Here is a 15,263-nt window from a genome sequence, read left to right on the forward strand (position 1 = left end):
CCACCAGGACTTAATGCTGCTGTCACAGTGGAACAAGTTCATTATTTTTAATGCAACACAAATGTGACTTGAATTTGTAAACACAGTGTGTGACACCAGTGCCCTCTGGTGGTTTGCTCCTAGTTTACAGAAGTAGAAACAGCTGGTTTCAAGAGATTCTGACCCAAAAATGTTGTCTTGAAGGACACCTTGTTGGCTTCTGGTTTTAAGGCAATGACTGTATTACTGCTGGAATGAGTAGGGCTCTGGATCTGTTTTGCATGTCATTCGCCATCTTTCTCTCAGCTGTCATGTCTGTAGAAGCAATAATTCAAAGAATATCGAGTCTTCATCGATAAACTTCCACAGATATATTTTAATTATCTTTACTGTAATGTAATTTTCTTCTGTAAATATCAATTTACAATTTCATAAAAGAAGTGGTTAACATGGCCAAAGCGCAGGTTTCGCTTGAGAAAGGCACTTTATGACAATAACAGCCGCCACAAAGAACTTTAAATAACATGTTCTATTGTTCATTTGTATTTTATGTAGTTTGCTTCTTGTAAATTTGCACATTTGGAAGGGAAGACCTCCTTGTCTTGCATTTATAGAAAAAAATAAAAGCTTTGGGTTATGGCTGTATAAGAAAGGCACTGGATTTAAATGTTTGTGTTGCTTTTCAGGGCAATTTCACACTTCTTCATTTATGTTAAATATAAAACAGGTAAGACATTTCTTATTGGCAACAGTCACTTTGTACTTTTAGAAGTCAAACATCTCCACGCTGCTCAGATGGATCTCGGAGCTGGTTGGTGTCTCCTCTCACCAGCGGTTACTCTGAGCTGCAACCTCCACATCCATGATTCTTGGAAGTCGACCGCTAGCACCGCCTTCCAGGTAGCCTGGCTTCACAGCAGGCGTATCCGAGAGCCTCCTCGTGCTTTTGTTCAAATCTTGATCAGAAGATAAAGAACTTCATCATTTTCACAAGAGGAGGCCAGTGCAGTCAACCACCTTACCAGATGGAGAAGCAGGTATGATTCTAAGCCTGGGCATCAGATTCTCACCTGAGATTGCTAATAACATCTTCCGTCTGGCTCCAAAGGTGGAGACACCCACTTCCTTCAGATCCTCATCAGACAGAGTGAGGAATGTCTGATAGTCAATCTGGATGAGAACAGAGAGCGGTTGCATCATGACGCTCATTCATAATGCATAACTCTTGTGAGTTTGTGTGCTTGTCTTTGTTTGTGTTTTGGGCTCCTGCACAGATAACCTGAACTTAAAGCTAGAGCGCTGCAGGTTTAACTGATGGCGAACTGAATCAAAAAATGCAGTTTTTCCCGCAAAATAATTGATTGCAACTTCATTCTTGTGTTTACCTCTTGCTGTTCAAACACGTCGATGTATTTGATAAGGCCAAGTTGGCTGAGCAGCTCAGGTAGGTCATCTGTCATGTGAGGGGAGGAGCTCCGCTGACTGCAGGTCGACGCCCTCCTCGACGAGCATGCACCTTCAAAGTAGCTGCTGGTGCTCATGAAGCTCTCCACTAGACATTAAAGTTCACAGGAAAAGGTTAAAAGTGGCAGCAAGAGACAGAAAGAAGATGAGAAACAGGGATTCAGTGTTTTGCTGAGCTTAAAAGCACACACAGGTAAGACTTACAGGGTTTGTCAGTTCTGCGTCGATTCACCGAGGATGTGAAAGCAGGAAAGGAGGAGGTGGATGAGGAGAAAGCAGATGGAGGTGAGGAAGGGGAGGATGAGGATGAGGAAGAGGTGGAAGAGGAAGAGGCAGGTAGGGATGAAGATGTGGATCCACGTCTGTCCCTCCAGTTCTCAGAGTCGCTGCCGTTACACACCTTCCCTGTCTGAGCAGCCCAAGACTAGATGGAGACAGAAACAGTGACAGCATTAAATATTAACATTTCTTTCATCTGTGAACGTTTCACACAGTCGCAGCCCCTTGTACTTCTGTCACCATTCCATCTTTTCATCTCTCCTGGAAATCATGAGGAAACAGTGTCTGAAACTGGTCACAAACTCTAATGAGAAAGGCCATTTATCATGTTTCTAAAGCAGCTCATTGGCCTGTGTGGGCAGCAAATGCTTCCTCCCAGTCGCCTGTGTCACAGCAGAAAATTGTAGTCGAATGCCTCTTGCTCTTATTATCCTAAGTGAGTCTGCCCCTCCATCTCTGGCTGCTGGGCAGCCATTCACAACGCTCTGAAAGAGCAGGGCAGATGAGCTGAAACAGCTCAGGTAAACAGGTTGCCTAGGAGTGGCTGTGTTGACCGTGGCGATGGTATCAGACCCCAGGTAATTGAGCGTATAAATTGGCAGTGCTTACCACACAGTGAGATAAATGCTTCAAACTGTTAGAGGGCAATAGCAATAAATGAGACTGTGTTGGAGGACCACGGTGGGGAAGCTTGTTTCACTGCATTGGAACAAAAACACGGCTTCAAAACAGTTCAGTTCTGCAAAGTAACTGTAACTATAAAAGACAAGCTATAAAACTATAAAGCAACTATGAACAAACACTCAAAATCAACCAACTGATAACTTGAGAGTCCATGTTTTAAAGTTTGTCAAACTAGGCATTGAGTGAGTATTAAGCTCATCTATACCTGCTGCTGGTTGTTGCTGGTGCTCAGGTAGGGTTTGTAGTTGCGTCGGCTGATGTTGCGAAGCTCTTTGACTGCCTCTGCCGGCATAGATTTGGAGAAGCCAAGGCCACTCCAAGTGTCTGTAGGTGTTCTGACTTCTGTGACCACAGGCTTCCTCTGCATGGCTGAAAGGAACACAAACAAACACACAGAAGGACAATACAAACCACTGTGATTTTTCTGGCCGACGATTTCTATATTAGGTATTATTATCTGCAATATTATCATTTCCTTTAACACCGTCCACATAAGTGTAATTTGTTCCATGGTTAATGTGAAATATATGGATTGCAGCATTGTTGCGAGGAAAGATTGAGAAGACACTTGCAGAAAGCTGTACAGGAATATATGCACTTGAAATAGTTTCACATTCACATTGATGCTATCTGTAGCACGCATCAATACTCATATCCGCTGTCTGTCCTTTATGAAAATGCTCTGCAGATTTTGCCTTTGATATTCTAAATTGAACAAGCTGGGTTCGTGCATTAAACAATGGCTCACAGTGCGATACCCCGTCAGTGTGTGGCACGCTTAATAAAACTCAGACTGCTGATACTTAGATAAGTATACACACTCAAATGGCAAACAAGTGACCCCAGGCCCACTTCCACACATGAATGTGTGATAAAAACTGTAACAGCACTCCACAAAGAGTGCAATATCAACAGGGTTATTACGGGTGGGTTGTCATTTGTGTGTGCATGTGTGTGCATGTGTGTATCTGTGCAAATAAATGTCCCATTCATAGACTGGCATATGGGTATCTTAATGACTGTGAGGCAGATGGCCCATTCAAACTGCTAATTCATAATCCCATAAAGCAACACAGAGGGAATTTGGTACCATTTGGCTGCAGATCTCTTCAGTATCTCTCATTCTGTATGATGGATGAGGTGGGTTTCGCTACGTGTGTGTTCATGCACGTGTGTGTATGAAGGCGCACACACTGTTTCTGGATGTGCATGTGTGTTGTCTGCATTGTGTATCCACCCCTTGTGAATTAAGTGGGAGTGCCAGAGCTACTCTATTATAACTTTGGCACAGTGCAGCACCATAAACAGGTCCCCTTCATCAGTTGTCTTGGCAGCGAGCAGCGCTGAAATGGGCCTCCTCTATCAAATCCCCTCCTCGGCTAAGGATATTAATGCGTTGCCTCCGTAGCATACTTGAATAAACCAAAAAAGCCCACTTCATTGGGTTTAATCATATGACATTAAATCCTTTTCAACACTGATATGACCAAAACATGTGTACTTTTGGAGCAAACTAAATCATTGTATTGGCAAAGTGTTTTGTTTTGTCTTTTTCTGTGAGATTAGATGAAAAGATTTGCAATCTGTGTCCTCTCCAGCTCCAAAAACAACAGCTTGGCTGCATAAAAGTGGAGGTTCTCACGAGCGAAACAACAATTTACCCTAAGAATTTGGGTGCCAACTTCCTCTACCAAATGTATTTTAATATATTTATCTGCAGAACAGCAACTATAAATCAAACAAAGGGAAGTCTTCTTTAGCAGTGCTCTAATTGCTGTTGCAGAACATTTCTGAAAACACAGTAAGACAGGCAGACATATTAAACATTTAGGAGCGCTAACCTCTGGTTGCCAGCAGTTTCTTCTTTTCATAGTCGTAATCCTACAAAGCACAAACAGGAAACAGAGCAGGTAAATAATGCATGAAATTGAATTTTTTTTTCCTTTGGTTACTGAGGATAGGCAGCGGAAATCTAATTTACAGCAGGGACAAACACTCGTATGAAACAGCTCTTCCTGCTGCTGTGGCTGTAAACTTGTTAATCCTCCTTGTAGTAACCTCTGAGCAGGAGAGATGACAAATAAGAGGGGAAGGAAACAAACACAGAAGTCAGCTATCAAAATCAAATTTCACCAGGGTCAGGGATGTGCAAATCAATAGATTACAAAACACCACAAATGAAATGTTCCTGCTGTTTCCAGCCTAACTCGTCATCTACAGAAATAAATCTTGACTTCTTTCTTTCTTTCTTTCTTTCTTTGATTGCACGTCCACAGAGAACTACTCATAAATAAAAATTTGTCCACAGAAGCAGTGCATAATTTTCTGAGGAAACATGCAAAAACACAAAAAAAGAGAGATTTGCAGTTCCCGTTTCTCCTCACCTCAGCCTTGGATGAGTCAGCACATGCATTTTGAGCTAGACTCATGTCTCTCCTCAGGCTGTTCTTCCTGTCACTCCTCCCTCCCTCCATCTCTGCGTTCAGCAATCTGCCATATTCAGGAGACGAACACACACAGATGGTAAGGCAAGGTTAGGTGAAACGGTGATGGCTGTTTAGGGTTTATTAACTCTTTCTTCCTCCTAACAGCTACAATTTTCAAAGACAGTGTCAAGATGCTATATAAATATAGAGTGTGTTGAAGGAGTGCTGATTCATTAAAACTGCTCGAATCTGCAAAGCATCTCCTCCACAGAACCATAAAAGAGCAAAATAAGAGACTAAGCAAAAAGCAAATATATATGAGGTCAACACTCTTTCTTTTGTCTAATGTAATTTTCTGTGTTTGCAAGATCTGTAGATTTTTGACAAATCTGGCACATGCAGGTGTTTATGTCTCTGCAGCTTTATTAATCACGTTGCAGGAGGTAAAAGTCTGTTCAGAGTCACTGCAAGGACTCACCTCCAACTTCTTACTTTCCATAAGGTTGTTTTTTAAAGTTACAACTCTGGTTTTTTTTTTTGTTTTTTTTTTTTTTGTTTAGTATAGAATTGCATTTAGGTTAAGACTGAAGAACGTTATCTCAGATTGTTGTAATATATATAGCAGTTTTGTGCTCACCTGTATGTGAGGGCCTGCCCTGTCGAATGGCGTCTCATTTGGCTGAAAACTTTGGAAATTTCAGGGCCTTGGAGACTCCCCCTCCGGACATTCAACCCCACCCTGCTGATGCTGTTCATTGCATCATACACCTCAGATGGTGACATCAGCACGACCTCAGAGCTCTCATCCTCTGATTGGCCAGACTGGTCCTCATTTTCAATGATCTGTGGAAGAGGATAAAAGTCAGTTTTGGTTTCTATAGATGATATCTACCAGGAATTTATTGTGAGCATTGACACCTTCTCCAGGGGCCGACCATCTGTTCCCTTCAGTCCTGTCCTGCCCTCCTCAGGGGGAGAGGTGAGGCCTGGTGGAGGTGAGGGGCGGAGCTTTGTACCAGGTAGCACCTCTGTAGGTGGAGCAGGTGAAGTGCCTGATCAGAGAAGAATGGAAAGAAATGATATGAAAGAGTTTTTTTAAACGCACACACACACACACACACACACACACACACACACACACACACACACACACACACACACACACACACACACACACACACACACACACACACACACACACACGCACACACACTAGTATGTACTGAATTAAAAATTAGACCAAACAACTCAGCTACAAAAACTTTCCATCTTCCACTATAAAAGAAGACCTTAAGAAAGATTCAAGAATTCTAAAAACACTACATAAAGCTTTGATTATAGGCAGAAATATGTGGTAATGTAATAATGAGTGAGTGTGCACAAAACAGTGATGAAAACCCCATTTTGTAATATGATTTATGATTCTCTTAACCCTCCTGTTGTCCTCATTTACAGGCACCAAAAAAAAATCTGAAAAAAAATCCAAAAATTCAGCAAAAAAATCCCCAAATTTCTGAAAATTTGCAAAAACCTTCAGGAAACTCAAATTTGGCAAAAAATTTTTTGTAAATATGTTCAAAAAATGAATAAAAATCTCCCAAAAAATCCTAAAAATATCTAAAATGATTACATATATATATCAGTAAAACTTCTAATATTTCCTTTAACAACATTCACATAAAAATCAATCAAACTCCAGCAAAATTCGTTGGATTTTGGTTGATCTTTTGTTCTTGTTCTTGTTCTTAAAAAAAATATTTTTAACATTTCTTTTTTTCCACCAAAAAATGTTCAAAAATTTCCCAAAAATGTTGAAAATGTGGACATCAGAAGTTTCACTATGAAAATTTTTTTTTTCCACATTTCCAAACTTTAAACCGGGTCAATTTTGACCTGCAGGACGACACAAAGGTTAATGTCTATTTACATTTATCTCCTTCAAATGAACAGCCAGCAGCTTTATAGAGCACCAAACCATCACACGGTTGTTGTGGACAAACGATCCAAACAATCAGACTTCTTTCAGAATGTAAAATATCTTGGTATACTGTGAAATTGTAACACTATGATCTGCCTTTACTTAGAGAAGAGTTGTTGAAGTTATTTTTATTATTAATCCTAACTGTTTCAGGATTCAAAATATTTCAGAACATTAAGTTATTTGCTTTCACTTTTTCTTTCTCCCAAAACCAAAATGTGTCTTTATTTTTATGCAAATATAGAATCCTTCAAATTATTCTGATGCAAAAAGTTTTTTGTTTAGCCTGTGTGCAGCTTGCATCTTATTCATCTCAGTGACCCTCAGATTAGATTAGTGGGAGAGAGGGTCAGGGGCACGCCTTGCATTGCTCCCTGCTACAGTGTTTTAAAATTCTAAATATACAGCTGTGATTTTGCAATTTCCATGATATTTAAATGAAAACACATCTACGCAGGTGCATATGTGTGCATGCTCACCCTGCTCAGAAAGACGAAGCTGCTGCAGCAACATGTTGAGCCAGTAGTTGGTCAGTCCACCGCTGGGTAGGACGGGATCAGGCGTCATTTCCGTTACCTTGGCACTCTCACAGGAATCCAGCCCGAGGAGCAAACGTCGGGCCTCATAAAGGCAGGAGATGTTTCTTTCCAGACCCTTCACCACCACTGACTAATAAAAGGCCACCAATACAAATAGTTTCATCAGTATTCAACCTGCATATGTAACTACAGGGGAGAATAGTTTTACATCCAAAATGTGAACCAAAGTGAACATTCATGAAATCTTTCTGTGGATATTTAATCCAGTGTGAATGAAATAAGCAATCGCAAACTCAATAGTGTCCTAGATTGAATGTGAATATAAAAAGGTGGAAGCAGCAGCCAACAAACAAACAAAATTAACATTTCTTTTTAGATGGTGACTCAAATAATCAGCAGCAAAGCTACAGGGATGAAATGTACCTTGCTGGTCTGTTTTACTTTGGGCTTGACACTAATGAAGACTCCCAGGTGTTGCATCATCTGAGCCAGCTTACAAGGATCTGCCTCCCCATCTTCACGCATGTCAAACATCAAACACACAGGCAGACAGTCCTAGATGTGTGCACAAACATACCACACAGAGAGCAAAATAAAAGATTTTTTAAAAACTTGTGGTAAATGTTGTACACTGCCTGGCCAAAAAAAGTCGCCACCTGGATTTAACTAAATCAAATATGTAAAAGCCTTCCATGGGATAATTACTGCAGTGATGAATATGTTTCAGCTACAACAACTTATTCAACCCTAGCTGATGCAGTGAGTAACTTCTCATTTCTTAAACAACCATGTTGGGAGACACATCTTGTGGTCATGGAAAGGATGTTAATCTGTTTCAGAAGGGTCAAATTATTGGCCTGCATCAAGCAAAGAAAACAGCATAGGAGATTTATGAAGCTACTAAAATCAGGTTAAGAACCGTCCAACACATTATTAAAACCTGATGGATAGTGGTGAACCATCATCTTCGAGGAACAAATGTAACACAATACAATACAATACAATAACTTTATCTATCCACGGAAATTCAATTGTCTGGGGTCTCATCTATTTACTTTAGAATTAAATAGCCTATTTCTGATGGTAAGAAAGATTTTCTAAATCTTTCTGTCCTGCAGCGCAGGGATGGGAGCCATCTACCACCAATGTTTTGTTGCTCATTCAGGCAGATATGAACTGGATGATCCATGTTTCTCAGAATGTTCTCCACCTTGCTCAGTGCACATCTCTCCACCTCATATTCCAATGAGTTCAATTTGATTCAGACCACAGAGCCAGTTTTTTTTTTTAACCAAATGTGAAACAACTAAATGTAGTCCATTATGTGGGCTGATGAGTCCAGATCCACCCTGTTCCAAAGTGATGGGTACATCGGGGTAAGAAGAGAGACGGATGAAGTGATGCACTCATACCAGCCTGTGGGGGTTAGGGTTATGATCTGGGGTTGATCAGGTTCAGCAACGTTATGTTCCCAAAGAATGAGGTCAGCTGACTACCTGAATATACTGAATGACCAGGTCTTTCCATCAATGGAGTTTTTCTTCCCTGATGGCATGGACATGTTCCAAGATGACGATTCCAGGATTCATGGGGCTCACATTGTGAATGAGTGGATCAGGGAGCATGAGACATCATTTTCACATGTAGATTGGCCTCCACAGAGTCCAGACCTCAGCCCCACTGAGAATCTTCGGGATCTGCTGGAGAAGACCGTACAGTGGTCCGACTCTCCCATCAACATACGATCTTGGTGAAAAATTGATGCATCTCTGGACAGAAATAAATGCCGTGACATTGCAGAAGCTTATCCAAGCAGTACCACAGTGAATGAGTGACGTTCTCAAAGCTAAAGGTGGTCCAACAAAATATTAGAGTTTGCAGCTTTTTTTGGCCAGACAGTGTAAATTCTAGCAGCAAAAACAGATCCAGTGTGTAGTTCATACATTAACACACAAACCAAGAACAGGAAGAAAATAATTGTTTTGATATTTGCAAGCAAATACATGCATCCCTTTAGGATGTTGCTGAGCACAGCTGTGCCAAAGCAAAACCAGAGCACCCAACTCTACCATGAGCTGCTGCCGAGCCAGACACACTCCGTCGGTGCTGCCCTGGATGAGCAGTGAGGGAGGACTCTGAGGAGCACTGAGGTCCGGTAGGATGATCTGGGTCTGGGTCTGGTGCATAACGCTCAGGAAGTGAGCTCCGTTCTGCCCCAGCAGGAAGAGATGCTGCTGAGAGGTGACATCCAGCTGGCTGCTCACTATCCCACCTGAGACCTCAGACCCCAGCAGCAGGTCCATCAGGATGCAGGTCGCTTTCTGTCAGGTACCGGTAAACATGTTAATGACATGATAATGTATGATATACAATCACTCATAAAAATACTGGCTCTTTAACAGTTCTTCAGAAGGTTCTCTGGTTCTTTAGAATGTGTGTGTAGTGATTGGTTCTTCTATGTGGTTCTTTAAAGTATCATACTTCATTTTGTTTGGTAACAGGTGATGGTATTAAATTAGAGCTGTAACTAAAGATCATTTTCATTATCAATTCAGCAGCAGATCATTTTTCCTTTCAATCGATTAATCATTTAGTCTATAAAACATAGTGAGAAATGCACATCTTTTATTTACATTTTCCAAATTCCAAGTTGTTGTCTTGTAATATATTGTTCTGTCTGACCAACTGTCTAGAACTCAAAACATTAAATGCATTATAATGGAAGGAACATAGAAATGCTGCAGATTCTAATAGTTGACTTTTTTCCCCTGATTTTATAGCTTAAAAAACTTTAAAGCTTTAAAGGATCTAACATCTTTTGTTGTATGGTGTTTAAAGGAATCATTTTTAATGATTCTTTGAGGTACCTATGGGAGTTCTACAAAAAAAATAATTTGAAAAAATGGTTTCTTGAGGAATCTCTTGCTAAAAGGTTGTTTATGTCAAACCAAAATTTAATTTTCTATGTTGGAAAAAACATTTTTGGCTCTACTTAACACCTTTATTTTTCTGAATGTAGAGTTAGACAAATGATTGGTTTGGCTAATTATCAGGTACAACATTCCGCATATTTCCAATTATTGGTATTTTTAAAAACTGTTTTCTGATGAAACAAGTTAATTTTAAAATGTACGACATTGACTTCTTATCCATTGTCATCAGTCTGTGTTCTCTAGCAATGTCCTGCCCACACCACCATCTGCTTTATTACACTTCACAAGCAAAACCCCTACAACACCAAAAGATAAATGCTGAAAAGTTCTCTGTTTTAAAACAATTACATTAATAAATGTTAATCAAGCAAAAACTCTTCAATTAGGTTTTGTGTTGGAGTTTGTTATTCAAAATTCTGACACCAAGATTTTTACTTATTTTTCATTTCTACATTTTTAATACAAAGGTATTTTCATTCTATCAGTCTTCTTGACTACTAATAAGATAAGACTAAAGATAACATGGCCAGAAGTTTTCATCCCATAAAAAGTTCTTGTGCTAGATATTTCTCCCAAAAAAAAAAAAAAAAAAAAATAATATATATATATATATATATATATATATATATATATATATGCAATACCGTGACAATGAAGGCAGTGCATAACAGAAAAGCAATAAGATATGATGCAGTACAAAGAAAATGAAAATAAGTAAGTTAAAATAAGGCTAGAATAGAAAAGTAAGAAGTAACACTGGCAATGATATTAAAGTAGTAAAATAATATTGCAGACAATAATGAAATATTGCACATAAAACTGGGATATTGCACATGAAATAAACATTATCAATAACTGTACTAAAAAAAGCAGATCAGTCAGCCTCTAAACTGACCTTATTCTACTCCGTGTGAACTGTAAACTGGATCAGAGCGGTTGTTAAAGTGTTTCATGCTGACCTTGACAGTGGTTGCGTTGCCCTGCAGCCCCCAGACAGTGCAGCAGCTGCCATAAAACGGAGTCTGGGCTTGAGGCTGAGCGGGAACAGCCCTGAAGCTCACACTGACCCCCAAAGTCTGCACCACCTGCTGGATGAGAGGGGATCCTGCATCTGGCAGAGCCTGAGGAACCAGGCTGACCGGCAGGTCAAAGGTTAAGGACAGCGGCTGGAGGTCCTGGAAGAAGAAGGGAAAGGAGTATGATGGACAGGACACACAGAGGGGAGGGATAAATGTAGAGATGGAAGACAAACAAAGACAGACAGCAGCAGACAGGCAGCATTTTGATAAATATATCTGTCTTCCTTATATCAGCCATCCTATTAATCACTCTATTGATCTATGTGTCTGACAGGAGTGAAGAAATTGAGTGCTGAGACTAATAAAAATCTGTCTGTCCAGATCATGCGTTGACCACTCACTCTTATCCTCCGCCTGGCTTCCTCCACCCCTTCTATGGGCCCAGCTATAGAGACCTGGGTAAAAAATTGATGACATTTAAATTAATTTGTTTTCATTTTCCTGCCAAAGCACCATTTAGCTGATAATTGTTACCTGGTTGCTTTTCTCCCCAGTAGCATTGTAACGGTTAGAGTCAGGGAAATGAATGTGACAGGATGTGACCTCCATCACCTTTTTGATGTTTCCACCACCTTTTCCAATCACATGGGAGTGTTCCGTGTAGGCCACGTCCATTTTTAGAGTCACCTTGTTTACCTGTTTTTACACACACACACACACACATATATATATATGTATATATATATATATATATATATATATATATATATATATATATATATATATATATATATATATATATATATATATATATATATATATATATATATATATATATATATATATATACATATACATATACATATACATATATATATATATATATATATATATATATATATATATATATATATATATATATATATATATAAAAAGACTGGTGTTATTTGTGCAGATTTACACATTCATGGTAGCACAGGCAATACATACCTTGAGCTATTTTTACATCAGAATCAAAAAACTTTATGTAGAGTTAGGCGGTATCAGTGAAAAACACATAAAGAAAACTGAAACTCAAGTGCCAGAGCTCTCACCCTGGTTTCCAGCACTTCTAGTATCTTCTTTTTGGCTTCCACAACATTGGCTCGCTTCCCTTCTACCTTCACATGTGGATCTAAATGGAAATAGGAGTTTTAATGCCATGAGTTTTATTATGTTTCAATAATGTCTCACGAAACTAAGAGCACAAATTTGATGATGCATGAATAATGCAGAATTTGTCACCTTTCTTTGACTTGGCTCCTATCTTCAGCTTGGATGGCCATTTCACCTGAGTGTTAGTTTCTCTCATTACCTGTGGAAGCGCAAACAATAGGAGAGAGGAGGCAACAAAGCAGGAGCTGTCACTGTATGCACAAAGACACACACACAGCCTAACACACACAAGCAGAACAGACACACAGCTGATCTCATTGATCTAAGAATACAAAGCCTCATTTGCATTTCAAAGGCTGCAATTATCACCTTCATAAACCTGTAATTACTGGGTGGAGAGCATGAAACAAATTGTAGCAGAAATGCTCTCACTCATCTGTAAGCTACATTTAACCAAGAGGCTTTAAGCATGGATGATTATAGATATTTTTCACTCAGGAGAGCAGTTGAATTATTGTTGTTTCATCTTTTGTTTAATGAATAAAATATTTTCAAGTGTGGAGTTCTACTTACTCTCTCAAAAAACTCCTCTCCTGTCTCACCATCTTCATGCTTTGGAGCTGAAAGTGACACAGTAAGCAAACATCAACAACAGACAGATAAAAATGAGCAAATATTTTTCATAAATCCTGCTGTTTGATTTGCTGTGCTGGTCAGCAGCTTTAAGTATTTCTGTTTACAGCTGAAGTTTTCAATATTAAACGCGTGTGTGCAAAGTCAACATCTGACTGTTGACTGGCTGAAATTTGCCCAGCGAGCTGAACAAGAGGTTGCTGGGAACATAAACATTTTTAAAAGGCCATCGCTCCATGGTGACATTTACAGGGTTCAGGAGGAGCCCCAGGAACTCCCTCACCCCCCCTCATCACTACGGGTTACGCTGGCCGGAGTTGAGGAATGGGAAGAGAACAGTATGGGGTGGAGCAAGAAGGTGGTGGTTGGAAAAGGCAACCACAAATTAGCCCAGAGACAGCTAATCACATCAATGGCATTTGCTGATGCAAAGATCTCCCACTTTACCAAAAAAATTAAACAACATCTGCAAAACCAAGACGCAGCAATCAGAGTGACGTCTCAAATGCAGCGTGACAGATTATTACCTCGAGGGATGAGATAGAATATTTACTGCCTGACTGAGGTTGCTCTCACAGCCGCAAAAGTACAGTGCCAGCTGCACATGCATTAAAACAACCCACAGTTATCAGAGCTGGATTCGCTCAAGCATTTCCCTATCAAGAGCAAACATCAGCCTCTATCTGCAGCAGGAGCACACTGTCAGGAAGAGTTTCCCCAGTGACACAGGGGAGGCATTTGTCATAAACCTGCCAAGGAGCGATAACTAACAGAGGCAGTTACCTCTGCTTCCCAGACAGGAATGATAATAGCGAAAAGGACTTCTGAATGCATAAGCCAATGTGGGTCATAAATCACCATGATACAGCAACAGGAGTTCAGTGGATGGCAGTTACTGATGGGGACAACAAGGGCGCAGCCAGCTGGAGGCCCTGACAGACACACAGGGTCAGGTAGATAACAAGGAGCACACTGGGAGGCCACGATAGGCATCAGAACAGAATGACTTTCAGAAAATGCAGCTGATGAGGCTGAATGTGAGAAGAAAACCGCAGGTGCACGGTACTGAAAGTAGACTCTAACAAATTATAGTAGGTCCTCACAAACAAAAGTTAAAGCAACAGTTTGTATCCATTTTTTGAGTTGTGAAAAATAATTTTCAAAAAATGTTCAACCAACAAGCTAAACTGAGTTAAGGGGAATTAGTGTCAGGTTCTACAGTCAAAATTATATATCTATTTACCAGTCTATTTGAAATTAGTAAAGTGTGTTATAAGGTGTGAATCCTGAATTGAAGTAAAATTAAGTTAAGCCAATTTCATTAAGTTACCTCAAGTTAAGTTTAGTTTTAATTCAACTAATGTCAAAATTTGAGTTTAAATTACACATATTAAGTTGATGTAATTATTATCATTGGTATGGCATCACCACCTTTCAAAATAATGTTTGCAACTTCAAAAGTTTCTTTTTCTTTTCTTGCACCCATACATTTAATGAAGTCATTCTTTGAATTCTTACTAAATATAACGTTTGGCTCACCATACAGCATGGTCTCCAGCTTCTTCCTGTCGATCCTGAACCTCTCCTCCACCCATTCTGGATCCAAACTCTGCCCTGTTGCCTTCTCCTGACCCACACCCGAGCTTCCTCCTCCTCCTTCCTCCTCTTCCTCATCCTCTCTGTCACACTGGGCCTCTCTGGGCTCAGTCTTTGCTGCTGAGTCGGGTTCTATGCTAGTTTCCACGTCAGGCTGCTGGGCTGCTATGTTGGCCGGGACTGGAGAGTTCTCCTCGCTGGTGGTGGTGGCCATAGCAGGACTGAGCCCTCGTCAGTGTGTGTGTGTGTGTGTGTGTGTGTGTGTGTGTGTGTGTGTGTGTGTCAGTGGTATGTGTCCATGTGTGTGACCAAGGAGATCGGCAGGGAGAGAAAAAAGGGGAGAGAGGGGCAAGTAACACCCCCTGTGCCTTTTCTTTAAAAAACCCCGCCCCCTTCACTTAATTTTGTACACCAATCTAAAGCTTTCTCTCTGCCTTTAAGCTGTTTGAGGCTTGAAGGATTTGCTGCTGCGGCTTTCATTGCACAGATGCATGAGGAGTCACTTCATTGCACCACACAGGCAACGTCTTCTCTCTCCCAGTGACTGCAGATAGACTAAGACAAGTCTACAACTTTTG

The 15,263-nt window shown here is 40.2% G+C and overlaps 1 protein-coding gene across 1 annotated transcript; it reads right to left on the reverse strand.

Moving 5' to 3' along the window:
• Positions 1-335: 335 nt before the first annotated feature.
• On the reverse strand, positions 336-14,981 carry bicc2 (bicaudal C homolog 2). Its single transcript, XM_035953945.2, has 19 exons — positions 14,629-14,981; positions 13,030-13,076; positions 12,586-12,655; positions 12,396-12,475; positions 11,836-11,997; positions 11,703-11,756; positions 11,242-11,457; positions 9,419-9,670; positions 7,773-7,904; positions 7,290-7,479; positions 5,751-5,884; positions 5,470-5,675; positions 4,791-4,896; positions 4,248-4,287; positions 2,612-2,775; positions 1,648-1,867; positions 1,365-1,531; positions 1,050-1,149; positions 336-935 (listed from the first exon to the last, which is right to left on the reverse strand). Exons 1-19 carry the CDS (start codon positions 14,897-14,899, stop codon positions 805-807), a joined length of 2,742 nt encoding a protein of 913 aa, XP_035809838.2. The 5' UTR covers positions 14,900-14,981; the 3' UTR covers positions 336-804.
• Positions 14,982-15,263: the final 282 nt, after the last annotated feature.

The sequence above is a fragment of the Amphiprion ocellaris genome, chromosome 13, assembly GCF_022539595.1.
Source record: "Amphiprion ocellaris isolate individual 3 ecotype Okinawa chromosome 13, ASM2253959v1, whole genome shotgun sequence".
NCBI lineage: Eukaryota > Metazoa > Chordata > Actinopteri > Pomacentridae > Amphiprion > Amphiprion ocellaris.